This window comes from Pelophylax lessonae (genome assembly GCF_965119305.1).
Source record: "Pelophylax lessonae genome assembly, chromosome: 13".
Taxonomy (NCBI): Eukaryota; Metazoa; Chordata; class Amphibia; order Anura; family Ranidae; genus Pelophylax; species Pelophylax lessonae.
Genome location: NC_138780.1, coordinates 209,827,997 through 209,842,402, shown reverse-complemented (window position 1 = coordinate 209,842,402; position 14,406 = coordinate 209,827,997). Strand labels below are relative to the sequence as shown.

Sequence of the window (14,406 nt, the reverse complement as noted above, 5' to 3'; positions counted from 1 at the left end):
ATGGAGGGGGGCAGAGAGGAGGATGGAGGGGGGCAGAGAGGAGGATGGAGGGGGGCAGAGAGGAGGATGGAGGGGGGTAGAGAGGAGGAAGGAGAGGGGGGGTAGAGAGGAGGAAGGAGAGGGGGGGGTAGAGAGGAGGATGGAGGGGGGTAGAGAGGAGGGAGGGGGGGGTAGAGAGGAGGAAGGAGAGGGGGGGGTAGAGAGGAGGAAGGAGAGGGGGGTAGAGAGGAGGATGGAGGGGGGGGGGGTAGAGAGGAGGAAGGAGAGGGGGGGGTAGAGAGGAGGAAGGAGAGGGGGGGTAGAGAGGAGGAAGGAGGGGGGGGTAGAGAGGAGGAAGGAGAGGGGGGGGTAGAGAGGAGGAAGGAGAGGGGGGGGGGTAGAGAGGAGGAAGGAGAGGGGGGGGGGTAGAGAGGAGGAAGGAGAGGGGGGGGTAGAGAGGAGGAAGGAGAGGGGGGGGTAGAGAGGAGGAAGGAGAGGGGGGGGTAGAGAGGAGGAAGGAGAGGGGGGGGGTAGAGAGGAGGAAGGAGAGGGGGGGGTAGAGAGGAGGAAGGAGAGGGGGGGTAGAGAGGAGGAAGGAGAGGGGGGGTAGAGAGGAGGAAGGAGAGGGGGGGGTAGAGAGGAGGATGGAGGGGGGTAGAGAGGAGGATGGAGGGGGGCAGAGAGGAGAATGGAGGGGGGCAGAGAGGAGGATGGAGGGGGGCAGAGAGGAGGATGGAGAGGGGGGGTAGAGAGGAGGAAGGAGAGGGGGGGGTAGAGAGGAGGATGGAGGGGGGCAGAGAGGAGGATGGAGGGGGGCAGAGAGGAGGAAGGAGAGGGGGGGGGTAGAGAGGAGGATGGAGGGGGGTAGAGAGGAGGGAGGGGGGGTAGAGAGGAGGAAGGAGAGGGGGGGGTAGAGAGGAGGAAGGAGAGGGGGGGGGTAGAGAGGAGGAAGGAGAGGGGGGGGTAGAGAGGAGGAAGGAGAGGGGGGGGGTAGAGAGGAGGATGGAGGGGGGTAGAGAGGAGGAAGGAGGGGGGCAGAGAGGAGGAAGGAGGGGGGCAGAGAGGAGGAAGGAGGGGGGCAGAGAGGAGGATGGAGGGGGGGGTAGAGAGGAGGATGGAGGGGGGTAGAGAGGAGGAAGGAGGGGGGCAGAGAGGAGGATGGAGGGGGGGGTAGAGAGGAGGATGGAGGGGGGTAGAGAGGAGGAAGGAGGGGGGCAGAGAGGAGGATGGAGGGGGGGGGGTACACAAAGCTGAATCTGCACAAGACTTCACAATTGAGCGGCACGCAGAAAGTGATCGATAATCAATAAAAATATCAATGGATATAAAAACAATAACAATGAAATGTGCGGGAAGTGGACATAAAATAACAATGTTAGAATATCTTCTCGATAATCGGTGACAATCAATCATTGATGAGCCCAGAAAAGGAGAATACAATGGTGGATGTGTGGGAACCCCCCATGTGCTGGATAATACATCACTGTGACCCCTCCCCCAGCCCCCCCCCCCCCGGGTGTGCTCCCCCACCTTAGGACGACCATAAGGAAAGGTCAGACAAGCAGGGGTTACCCATCCCCCCAGAATGAAGTTATTAAGTACCCTGATGTCATATTGACAAAACACGTTGGGTGGAGTGATCCCGGAGAGGGAGGGGTGCCTGCATCTGATCTGTGCGGTTCTCCTGTGGCAGAGCGATCCCTGGGCTCGCAGCCGTACCCCATACACCAGGGGATGTTCACACTTCCATCCACTGGGAGCGATATTTTACCAGTATTCAATAAATCGGGTACCAGCAGTGAGCACTGTGGGATCTTTCCCTTCAGCAGTGAGCACTGTGAGATCTTTCCTTTCAGCAGTGAGCACTGTGATATCTTTCCTTTCAGCAGTGAGCACTGTGATATCTTTCCTTTCAGCAGTGAGCACTGTGAGATCTTTCCTTTCAGAAGTGAGCACTGTGAGATCTTTCCTTTCAGCAGTGAGCACTGTGGGATCTTTCCTTTCAGCAGTGAGCACTGTGATATCTTTCCTTTCAGCAGTGAGCACTGTGCGATCTTTCCTTTCAGCAGTGAGCACTGTGCGATCTTTCCTTTCAGCAGTGAGCACTGTGCGATCTCTCCTTTCAGCAGTGAGCACTGTGAGATCTTTCCTTTCAGCAGTGAACACTGTGAGATCTCTCCTTTCAGCAGTGAGCACTGTGAGATCTCTCCTTTCAGCAGTGAACACTGTGAGATCTCTCCTTTCAGCAGTGAGCACTGTGAGATCTTTCCTTTCAGCAGTGAGCACTGTGATATCTTTCCTTTCAGCAGTGAACACTGTGAGATCTTTCCTTTCAGCAGTGAGCACTGTGAGATCTTTCCTTTCAGCAGTGAACACTGTGAGATCTTTCCTTTCAGCAGTGAGCACTGAGATCTTTCCTTTCAGCAGTGAGCACTGTGAGATCTTTCCTTTCAGCAGTGAGCACTGTGATATCTTTCCTTTCAGCAGTGAGCACTGTGGGATCTTTCCTTTCAGCAGTGAGCACTGTGAGATCTTTCTCTTCAGCAGTGAGCACTGTGAGATCTCTCCTTTCAGCAGTGAGCACTGTGGGATCTTTCCTTTCAGCAGTGAGCACTGTGATATCTTTCCTTTCAGCAGTGAGCACTGTGATATCTTTCCTTTCAGCAGTGAGCACTGTGAGATCTCTCCTTTCAGCAGTGAGCACTGTGAGATCTTTCCTTTCAGCAGTGAGCACTGTGAGATCTTTCCTTTCAGCAGTGAGCACTGTGATATCTTTCCTTTCAGCAGTGAGCACTGTGATATCTTTCCTTTCAGCAGTGAGCACTGTGATATCTTTCCTTTCAGCAGTGAGCACTGTGCGATCTTTCCTTTCAGCAGTGAGCACTGTGAGATCTTTCCTTTCAGCAGTGAGCACTGTGAGATCTTTCCTTTCAGCAGTGAACACTGTGAGATCTCTCCTTTCAGCAGTGAGCACTGTGAGATCTCTCCTTTCAGCAGTGAACACTGTGAGATCTCTCCTTTCAGCAGTGAGCACTGTGAGATCTCTCCTTTCAGCAGTGAGCACTGTGAGATCTTTCCTTTCAGCAGTGAGCACTGTGATATCTTTCCTTTCAGCAGTGAACACTGCGAGATCTTTCCTTTCAGCAGTGAGCACTGTGAGATCTTTTCTTTCAGCAGTGAGCACTGTGCGATCTTTCCTTTCAGCAGTGAGCACTGTGATATCTTTCCTTTCAGCAGTGAACACTGTGAGATCTCTCCTTTCAGCAGTGAGCACTGTGAGATCTCTCCTTTCAGCAGTGAGCACTGTGATATCTTTCCTTTCAGCAGTGAACACTGTGAGATCTCTCCTTTCAGCAGTGAGCACTGTGAGATCTTACTTTCAGCAGTGAACACTGTGAGATCTCTCCTTTCAGCAGTGAGCACTGTGAGATCTTTCCTTTCAGCAGTGAGCACTGTGAGATCTTTCCTGTCAGCAGTGAGCACTGTGCGATCTTTCCTTTCAGCAGTGAACACTGTGAGATCTTTCCTTTCAGCAGTGAGCACTGTGAGATCTTTTCTTTCAGCAGTGAGCACTGTGCGATCTTTCCTTTCAGCAGTGAGCACTGTGATATCTTTCCTTTCAGCAGTGAACACTGTGAGATCTTTCCTTTCAGCAGTGAACACTGTGAGATCTTTCCTTTCAGCAGTGAGCACTGTGCGATCTTTCCTTTCAGCAGTGAGCACTGTGAGATCTTTCCTTTCAGCAGTGAGCACTGTGATATCTTTCCTTTCAGCAGTGAGCACTGTGATATCTTTCCTTTCAGCAGTGAACACTGTGAGATCTTTCCTTTCAGCAGTGAGCACTGTGTGATCTTTCCTTTCAGCAGTGAGCACTGTGAGATCTTTCCTTTCAGCAGTGAGCACTGTGATATCTTTCCTTTCAGCAGTGAGCACTGTGCGATCTTTCCTTTCAGCAGTGAGCACTGTGATATCTTTCCTTTCAGCAGTGAACACTGTGAGATCTCTCCTTTCAGCAGTGAGCACTGTGAGATCTCTCCTTTCAGCAGTGAGCACTGTGATATCTTTTCTTTCAGCAGTGAGCACTGTGATATCTTTCCTTTCAGCAGTGAACACTGTGAGATCTCTCCTTTCAGCAGTGAGCACTGTGATATCTTTTCTTTCAGCAGTGAGCACTGTGAGATCTTTCCTTTCAGCAGTGAACACTGTGAGATCTTTCCTTTCAGCAGTGAACACTGTGAGATCTTTCAGCAGTGAGCACTGTGCGATCTTTTCTTTCAGCAGTGAGCACTGTGAGATCTTTCAGCAGTGAGCACTGTGAGATCTCTCCTTTCAGCAGTGAGCACTGTGAGATCTCTCCTTTCAGCAGTGAGCACTGTGAGATCTTTCCTTTCAGCAGTGAGCACTGTGAGATCTTTCCTTTCAGCAGTGAGCACTGTGAGATCTTTCCTTTCAGCAGTGAGCACTGTGAGATCTTTCCTTTCAGCAGTGAACACTGTGAGATCTCTCCTTTCAGCAGTGAGCACTGTGAGATCTCTCCTTTCAGCAGTGAGCACTGTGCGATCTTTCCTTTCAGCAGTGAGCACTGTGATATCTTTTCTTTCAGCAGTGAGCACTGTGAGATCTTTTCTTTCAGCAGTGAGCACTGTGAGATCTTTCAGCAGTGAGCACTGTGAGATCTCTCCTTTCAGCAGTGAGCACTGTGAGATCTCTCCTTTCAGCAGTGAGCACTGTGAGATCTTTCCTTTCAGCAGTGAGCACTGTGAGATCTTTCCTTTCAGCAGTGAGCACTGTGAGATCTTTCCTTTCAGCAGTGAGCACTGTGAGATCTTTCCTTTCAGCAGTGAACACTGTGAGATCTCTCCTTTCAGCAGTGAGCACTGTGAGATCTCTCCTTTCAGCAGTGAGCACTGTGCGATCTTTCCTTTCAGCAGTGAGCACTGTGATATCTTTTCTTTCAGCAGTGAGCACTGTGATATCTTTCCTTTCAGCAGTGAACACTGTGAGATCTCTCCTTTCAGCAGTGAGCACTGTGAGATCTCTCCTTTCAGCAGTGAGCACTGTGAGATCTTTCCTTTCAGCAGTGAGCACTGTGCGATCTTTCCTTTCAGCAGTGAGCACTGTGATATCTTACTTTCAGCAGTGAACACTGTGAGATCTTTCCTTTCAGCAGTGAGCACTGTGAGATCTTTCATTTCAGCAGTGAGCACTGTGCGATCTTTCCTTTCAGCAGTGAGCACTGTGAGATCTTTCCTTTCAGCAGTGAGCACTGTGAGATCTTTCCTTTCAGCAGTGAGCACTGTGAGATCTTTCCTTTCAGCAGTGAGCACTGTGCGATCTTTCCTTTCAGCAGTGAACACTGAGATCTTTCCTTTCAGCAGTGAGCACTGTGCGATCTTTCCTTTCAGCAGTGAGCACTGTGATATCTTTCCTTTCAGCAGTGAACACTGTGAGATCTCTCCTTTCAGCAGTGAACACTGTGAGATCTCTCCTTTCAGCAGTGAGCACTGTGAGATCTTTCCTTTCAGCAGTGAGCACTGTGCGATCTTTCCTTTCAGCAGTGAGCACTGTGCGATCTTTCCTTTCAGCAGTGAGCACTGTGATATCTTACTTTCAGCAGTAAACACTGTGAGATCTTTCCTTTCAGCAGTGAGCACTGTGAGATCTTTCCTTTCAGCAGTGAGCACTGTGCGATCTTTCCTTTCAGCAGTGAGCACTGTGATATCTTACTTTCAGCAGTGAACACTGTGAGATCTTTCCTTTCAGCAGTGAGCACTGTGAGATCTTTCCTTTCAGCAGTGAGCACTGTGAGATCTTTCCTTTCAGCAGTGAGCACTGTGAGATCTTTCCTTTCAGCAGTGAGCACTGTGAGATCTTTCCTTTCAGCAGTGAGCACTGTGAGATCTTTCCTTTCAGCAGTGAGCACTGTGAGATCTTTCCTTTCAGCAGTGAGCACTGTGAGACCTTTTCTTTCAGCAGTGAGCACTGTGATATCTTTCCTTTCAGCAGTGAGCACTGTGAGATCTTTACTTTCAGCAGTGAGCACTGTGAGATCTTTCAGCAGTGAGCACTGTGAGATCTCTCCTTTCAGCAGTGAGCACTGTGAGATCTTTCCTTTCAGCAGTGAGCACTGTGAGATCTTTCCTTTCAGCAGTGAGCACTGTGAGATCTTTCAGCAGTGAACACTGTGCGATCTTTCAGCAGGAGGGAGAATGTATTTGCATTGGTAACGCCCACATGTGGCGCCGAGCCTCTGATTGACAGAACTGAAATGCAATGAATGAAAGGGGTGGGGCCAATCAGACTGGGGAGGGGCTCCAGCCAGGAAATGAGGCGGGGTCAGGTGTGGAAAGTTCTTTTTTTAGCCTGTGGTTGGTTTGCTTTCGGCGGCCTCGCCTGTCAGTCACTGATTGGTGCACACCGGTGTCTCCATTGCCGCCCCTCATCAATAAATCCTCCAATCACTGGGGAGAATCCCCACAGAAGAAGGACCGCCCCCCAGACAGGTGTCCCCATGGGAAGATTCCCCTCTTCCTGCTCAGGTGACAGAAGATTTTCGGGTTCTCTCATCACATTTAGTGACAGCGATCACCAGGAGCGGGGGAGGGGATTCCTACCTGTGAGAGAAGAAGATCCCCCTGCGCAGGAAGTGGTGCGCTCTGTGACCGCAGACGCGTTCTATCCGACCAATCAGATCCTCGTCAATCTTACTGCTTCCAAAACGAACTAAAAACAAAAACAAACAAACAAACAAACAAACAATGTGTTATTTAGAAAGAAGAGAGAACACCGAGTGTCCCCAATACAGGAAGAGGAGGAGCGGGGACACCGACACAGAGGAGTCTTCCAGCCGGACTGTCACTGTTCTCATATTATGGAGAAGAGCTGGGGAGGGGCGCGCAGTCCCTGGTGGGAGGGGGAAGGGGAGGGGCGCGCAGTCCCTGGCGGGAGGGGGGGGGAGGGGAGGCGCGCAGTCCCTGGCGGGAGGGGGGGGAAGGGGAGGGGCGCAGTCCCTGGCGGGAGGGGAAAGGGGAGGTGAGGGGCGCAGTCCCTGGCGGGAGGGGAGGAGCGCAGTCCCTGGTGGGAGGGGGAAGGGGAGGGGCGCAGTCCCTGGCGGGAGGGGGGGGGAAGGGGAGGGGCGCAGTCTCTGGCGGGAGGGGGGGAAGGGGAGGGGGGCGCAGTCCCTGGCGGGAGGGGGGGAAGGGGAGGGGCGCAGTCCCTGGCGGGAGGGGGGGAAGGGGAGGTGAGGGGCGCAGTCCCTGGCGGGAGGGGAAAGGGGAGGTGAGGGGCGCAGTCCCTGGCGGGAGGGGAGGAGCGCAGTCCCTGGTGGGAGGGGGAAGGGGAGGGGCACGCAGTCCCTGGCGGGAGGGGGGGGAGGGCAGGGGGGCGCAGTCCCTGGCGAGAGGGGGGGGGGGGAGGGCAGGGGGGCGCAGTCCCTGGCGAGAGGGGGGGGGGGGAGGGCAGTGGGGCGCAGTCCCTGGCGAGAGTGGGGGGGGGGGGGGAGGGCAGTGGGGCGCAGTCCCTGGCAGGAGGGGGGGGGGGGGGAGGGCAGGGGGGCGCAGTCCCTGGCGAGAGGGGGGGGAGGGCAGTGGGGCGCAGTCCCTGGCGGGAGGGAGGGGGGGGAGGGAAGGGGGGCGCAGTCCCTGGCGGGAGGAGATGGGGGGAGGGGCACAGGAGGGGGAAGGTAGGGAGATTCTCTCACAGACCACTAGGGGGAGCTCTGCAGTCCAGGAACTCACCGATCAGTTTGTCATAGTCCACCCCCTTGGCACTGCCGGTCTGAACCGTCCACGGATCCACAAAGTCATCGCCGTCCTCAGCCGGGGGCAGGCCATTGTTGGTGGAGGGGGCGGAGTCTGTTGGGGGTGATCCCGCCTTGTATTCCTGTCCGGTGGCCGCCTTATATTCTACTTTCAGAGAAAGCAGAAGCTTCACCGCAGCATCGATCTCATCCTACAGGGGGGGAGGGGAGAGAGGAGGGGGAGGGGGTTGAAGAAAGAAGGGGGGATGGGGAGAGAGTAATGAATTAGAGGAGACTCAGCTGCTGAAATCCCACAGACTCCGCCCCCTGCGTGTCTCCAGCATGGATGAACATGACAGGCAGAGGAGGCGAGTACCGCCCCGCCCCCCACATACCTCCCAGGACCAGTTCACCTAACTCCTCCCCCTTAGTCTTGCACAGGCGTACAGGCTCCTCCCCCTTAGTCTTGAACAGGCGTACAGGCTCCTCCCCCTTAGTCTTGCACAGGCGTACAGGCTCCTCCCCCTGGGTTGAACCATCTTCCTGTGATGTCACCGCACACTGTGAGCGTCTCATTATGTGCATTAGAAGCTGCAGCCAATCAGACAGAGCCCCGCCTCCTTTCCTGGCTGGAGGATGTCCAGCATCATCTAGCCCTTTCATTCATTGGAAGGAATAGAACCTAGGGTGGTCTCTATGCAAACACAGCCTGCTTAGGACCGCCCACTCCTCCAGACTGACACATAAAGGCATTGTGATCTTTGCATAACTCCTCCCACGTCTTGCATCAGGGTGGAAGGCTCGAGAGGAGTACTGAGGGAGGGACTGGGATGTTTGTAGGAATCTATGTACCGCCCCCTGCCAGCCCCTCCCACAAGCCATGATCTGCCTGCATTGCATAGAGAAGCACAGAGGCCCAGTGATGATGTCACACCTTTGCAGCTTGCTGTGATTTGAGGGCTCGGACCGCCTCCCCCTGCGCTGTCAGCTGATTGTAGAGTTGGAGAGGAACGCCGGGGTCCGCCATCTTTATAAACTCCGCCTGCAGATCTGAGGAGAGAACAGAGAGAGAGAGAAAGATCATCGTCACATGTCATGACATCACTGTGACCGCATGACAGGCTGGTGATGTCATAGATCACAGATACAGTGTCTGACTAAAGTAAGTACACCCCTCCCATGTGACTACAATGTAAAGTAGTGAGTGTACAGCTTGTATAACAGTGTAAATTTACTGTCCCCTCAAAATAACTCAACACACAGCCATTAATGTCTAAACCGCTGGCAACAAAAGTCAGTACACCCCTAAGTGACAATCTCCAAATTGGGCCCAAAGTGACAATATTTTGTGTGGCCGCCATTATTTTCCAGCACTGCCTTAACCCTCTTGGGCATGGAGGTCACCAGAGCTTCACAGGTTGTCACTGGAGTCCTCTTCCCCTCCTCCATGATGACATCACAGAGCTGGTGGATGTTAGAGACCTTCCCCTCCTCCACCTTCTGTTTGAGGATCCCCACAGATGCTCAGTAGGGTTTAGGTCTGGAGACACTTGGCCAGTCCATCACCTTTACCCTCAGCTTCTTTAGCAAGGCAGTGGTCATCTTGGAGGTGTTTGGGGTCGTTATGTTGGAATACTGCCCTGCCCCCCAGTCTCTGAAGGGAGGGGATCATGCTCTGCCTCAGTATGTCACAGTACAGCTCCCTCATGCAGCCCCAGACCATGACACTCCCACCACCATGCCTGACTGTAGGAAGACACACTTGTTTTTGTACTCCTCACCTGGTTGCCCCCACACACGCCTGACACCATCTGAACCAAATAAGTTTATCTTGGTCTCATCAGAGCACAGGAGATGGTTCCAGTAATCCATGTCCTTAGTCTGCTTGTCTTCAGCAAACTGTTTGTGGGCTTTCTTGTCCATCATCTTTAGAAGAGGCTTCCTTCTGGGATGACAGCCATGCAGACCAATTTGATGCAGTGTGCGGCGTATGGTCTGAGCACTGACAGGCTGACCCCCCCACCCCTTCAACCTCTGCAGCAATGCTGGCAGCACTCATACGTCTATTTCCCAAAGACAACCTCTGGATATGACGCTGAGCACGGCACTCAACTTCTTTGGTGGACCATGGTGAGGCCTGTTCTGAGTGGAACCTGTCCTGTTACACCGCTGTATGGTCTTGGCCACCGTGCTGCAGCTCAGTTTCAGGGTCTTGGCAATCTTCTTATAGCCTAGGCCATCTTTATGTAGATCAACAATTCTTTTTTTCAGATCCTCAGAGAGTTCTTTGCCATGAGGTGCCATGTTGAACTTCCAGTGACCAGTATGAGAGAGTGAGAGCGATAACACCAAATGTAACACATCTGCTCTCCATTCACACCTGAGACCTTGTAACACTAACGAGTCACATGACACGGGGGAGGGAAAATGGCTAATTGGGCCCAATTTGGAGATTGTCACTTAGGGGTGTACTGACTTTTGTTGCCAGTGGTTTAGACATTAATGGCTGTGTGTTGAGTTATTTTGAGGGGACAGTAAATTTACACTGTTATACAAGCTGTACACTCACTACTTTACATTGTAGTCACATGGGAGGGGTGTACTTACTTCTGTCAGATACTGTATTTATCACTGGGCACGGTACTCAGCAGTGAATGATTCCCCACAGAGAGCTTATAAATGGGGGAGGGGGGGGGGTCTTACATTTTATATATTTATACCCCTCCATATGAGGGAAACCTGCACCTCTGCACCCCTTCACTGGGAACATGATTACCCCTCCCCCCCCCGGGGGTCTCACCTCTCCCCGGTCACAGATGGTGCAATTCTCCGACACGCCGCTCTGTACTGAGTGCACCGATTATTCCTTCCCCCGGGAACTCCGCCCCTCCACCATCGTTCCCACCCCCCTCCACACTCTACGTGACGTCATTATACATGCGTCATCTCCATAGCCGGGGAAGACATTCAGTGACGGACCGAAGGAAATACTTCCGGGTCACCTGACAGGAGGAGACCAATCCTGAGAGGATTTCTGGCAGGATCCGGGAGGTTCGTCACCCCAATATCCGCCCATCCCCCCTCTACCAGAGCCCCCCCAATATTATATCTTCACCCATAAATCTCCTCCCAACCCCCCCCATCCTCCTCTACTGCCCCCCATCCCCCCCACTATTCTCCTCTACTGCCCCCCCTATCCTCCTCATTCCCCCCCCATCCTCCCCACCCCCCTCCACTGCCCTCCCCCTACCCTCCCCACCCCCCCCATCCTCCTCCACTGCCCTCCCCCCATCCCCCCCCACTATCCTCCTCCACTGCCCTCCCCCTACCCTCCCCACCCCCCATCCTCCTCTACTGCCCCCCCATCCCCCCCCACTATCCTCCTCTACTGCCCTCCCCCTATCCTCCCCATCCCAGTCTTCTCCCATCCTCCCCCTCCCCCATTATTCCCCCCTATCCTCCTCTACTGACCCCACCCCTCCCCCCCTCCATCCAACACTAAGAAAAAAAGTTTTGCCTTTTAGTTATAATTTACCTTTAATGCCCCCCTCCCCCCCTCCTCCATTGCTGAGTTTCCTTCTCTGTCCCCTCCCCTGCAGAGCCGGGAATGAGCTCCTTGGTGGCCTATGAGGATTCCGACTCCGATGGGTCTGATTGTACCGGAGCCACCGACCCATCCCCCGGACAACCAACGTCTTCAGAAACATGGAGTGACACCGCCCTGCACCCGAGCAACGCCCCCCTGCACCCGAGTGACGCCCCCCTGCACCCGAGTGACGCCCCCCTGCACCGGAGCAACGCCCCCCTGCACCCGAGTGACGCCCCCCTGCACCGGAGCAACGCCCCCCTGCACCCGAGTGACGCCCCCCTGCACCGGAGCAACATTCTCCTCCACCCGAGCAACACCCCCCTGCACCCGAGTGACGCCCCCCTGCACCGGAGCAACACCCCCCTGCACCCGAGTGACGCCCCCCTGCACCGGAGCAACGCCCCCCTGCACCCAAGCGACGCCCCCCTGCACCAGAGCAACGCCCCCCTGCAACTGAGCGACGCCCCCCTGCACCTCACCAATGTGACCAGAGGGGCTCCTAGTGCAGGTGGGGGTGGGGGAGGGGAGCGCACCATGCGGAGGTTTCCCCCTCCTTCTCCTCACACAATGGACAGTTCAGATTTTCTCTCTGGAAGCGCGGGGGCCGTCCAGCAGAAGAGGTCCCTCGGGGGCGGAGTCAGACCTTACATTCCTAAAAGACTCCGCCAGGAACAATGCAATGCGGGGGAGGAGACTCATAGAGATGGAGGAGGTCCGATCACCGTCCAATCAGCACGCAGCATCTACAGAGTGTCTGACTATCTGGGGCCCCACCTACAGCTAAAATACAGCGAGACGGAGATCCCCCGAAACGCGGTGTTCCAGATGAAGGAGCACCCCGCCCCCGTCAACCGCGTCCAGTGGTGTCCGGTGAAGCAGTACAGCCACTTACTCCTCTCCGCCTCCATGGATGCCACCGTCAGGGTAAGTTCACCGGCCAATCAATGGGGGAGGTCTTCTCAGGTACCGCCCACTATGGGGCCACCTTCCCAACATGGGAGGAGCTTCCAGTGCTGAGAGGATTTGGGGGCGTTTTATGATAAAATTATACATTGTTCCCATCCTGAACCTCTGCTGGGGCCCCAATGCTAATAAGTGTGGCACTGCAGTCTAAAGCTCCGCCTACCTTCCTCCGCCCCCAGGTATGGCAACCATCATGTACCCTCCCCCGCCCCCAGGTATGGCAGCCATCATGTACCCTCCCCCGCCCCCAGGTATGGCAGCCATCATGTACCCTCCCCCGCCCCCAGGTATGGCAGCCATCATGTACCCGCCCCCAGGTATGGCAGCCATCATGTACCCTCCCCCGCCCCCAGGTATGGCAGCTATCATGTACCCTCCCCCGCCCCCAGGTATGGCAGCTATCATGTACCCTCCCCCGCCCCCAGGTATGGCAGCTATCATGTACCCTCCCCCGCCCCCAGGTATGGCAGCCATCATGTACCCTCCCCCGCCCCCAGGTATGGCAGCCATCATGTACCCTCCCCCGCCCCCAGGTATGGCAGCTATCATGTACCCTCCCCCGCCCCCAGGTATGGCAGCCATCATGTACCCTCCCCCGCCCCCAGGTATGGCAGCCATCATGTACCCTCCCCCGCCCCCAGGTATGGCAGCTATCATGTACCCTCCCCCGCCCCCAGGTATGGCAGCCATCATGTCAGTAATATTTCATTTCTTTACACATCCTTGTCCCTGAGTGAGAATACTGAATTCCATCACTCTTACCTCTATATGATGGTAATAATATCTCCTCCTATGTACTATCCCAATATGTCACTGGATGAGTGCGATTACTCCGATCTTATCAGATATTGGATTATTTCTCTGATTTGTATAATGACTCCGGACTTCTTATTTATTATACAAATCAGTGAAAATATTCCTATAATTACAATCAGTGGCAGCAAATACAAGTCCAAATATTTTAGGCTGCCCTGGTGGGCACTGATGAGGCTGCATTGGTGGGCACTGATGAGGCTGCCCTGGTGGGCACTGATGAGGCTGCACTGGTGGCCACTGATGAGGCTGCACTGGTGGCCACTGATGAGGCTGCACTGGTGGGCACTGATGAGGCTGCACTGGTGGCCACTGATAGACTGTGGTTGTGGTCTGTGGTTTACAGATGACAGAATGGGTCAGAAACAGGAAGGGGTGTGGCCTTTACAGGAAGAGGTGGGTCATATTTAAAATGAGGGGGTGCACAAGTTTAGTCAGGCCTAGGGCAGCACAAAAATCTAAATACACCACCCATGAACGTTCCCGTCCATCCTCGGGGTGTCAGTGGTTATACAGGTATGGGGGGGGGGGCACACCTACAGGCTCCTCCTACTATCATTGTTTGCAGCCGGCAATCCGCTTTCAGGCAGAAATAATCTGAATGGCTAATTAGCCACTTCTGCGGTTGGTGGAAGGGGGTCCCATGCCCCTCCCACTGTCACCGCCCCCTCTCCCGGGCTCTCCGGTCCCATCAGGGAGGCGGGGAGTCATGCAGTAATGGCTGCCTGGTACAGAGGGAGGAGCCAACGTCGTTCCCCCTGCAAACTGCGAACGACCAGCATTCCTCACTTCCAGCTCCGCCCCTTTATTTACCTGGCGGCCAGAGAACAGCCGATTGGACCGATCTCAGATCAGCTGCATGGGGGGCCGGAGGAGAGATTTGGGGTTTATTAGACCCCAAATCTCTCCATAAAGAGGACCTGTCACCGCCCATGATGTCACAAGGGATGTTGTTCATCTGTATAGCAATAAAGTTTGTACAAAAAAAAAAAAAATGATTTTTGTATAAAATAAAACTTTTTTTTTAATGCGCCCCCCTCCCCCCGTTCCCCCGTGCTTACACGCCAATGCGGACGCATAAATTTCTCCCTCACACATGTAAAGATGTGAGGTATCGCCGCGATCGTTAGAGCGATAATTCCATCCCCCGACCTCCTCTGTAACTCTAAGCTGGTCACCTATAGAATTTGTTAGAGCGCCCCCTATGGAGAATTGTAATTCCCGCAGTTCGCCGACATTCCACGGCAGACGCAGTTCTCCGGCGGGAAATGTTCTGTATTTTTCTCTATCGATCATTAACAGACGCAGTCTCTGATCTTCATAT

General features: G+C 54.2%; 2 protein-coding genes across 2 annotated transcripts in view; one reads left to right on the top strand and one right to left on the bottom strand.

Moving 5' to 3' along the window:
- WARS1 (tryptophanyl-tRNA synthetase 1) overlaps positions 1-8,773 on the bottom strand; it is an 11,071-nt gene extending 2,298 nt beyond the window's left edge. The window contains exons 1-4 of the mRNA XM_082274999.1: positions 8,652-8,773; positions 7,716-7,929; positions 6,594-6,702; positions 1,510-1,582 (exon numbers count right to left, since the gene is read on the bottom strand). Of these exons, the coding sequence (XP_082131125.1) occupies positions 1,510-1,582; positions 6,594-6,702; positions 7,716-7,929; positions 8,652-8,744 (489 nt within the window). The 5' untranslated portion in view covers positions 8,745-8,773. The remainder of the gene's footprint in view (positions 1-1,509; positions 1,583-6,593; positions 6,703-7,715; positions 7,930-8,651) is intronic.
- Positions 8,774-11,840: 3,067 nt separating this feature from the next.
- Positions 11,841-14,406, top strand: part of WDR25 (WD repeat domain 25) — a gene marked incomplete at its 5' end in the record, with an annotated part of 97,978 nt that continues 95,412 nt past the window's right edge. Inside the window, one exon of the mRNA XM_082274998.1 lies at positions 11,841-12,230. Coding sequence (XP_082131124.1) covers positions 11,841-12,230 — 390 coding nt within the window. The remainder of the gene's footprint in view (positions 12,231-14,406) is intronic.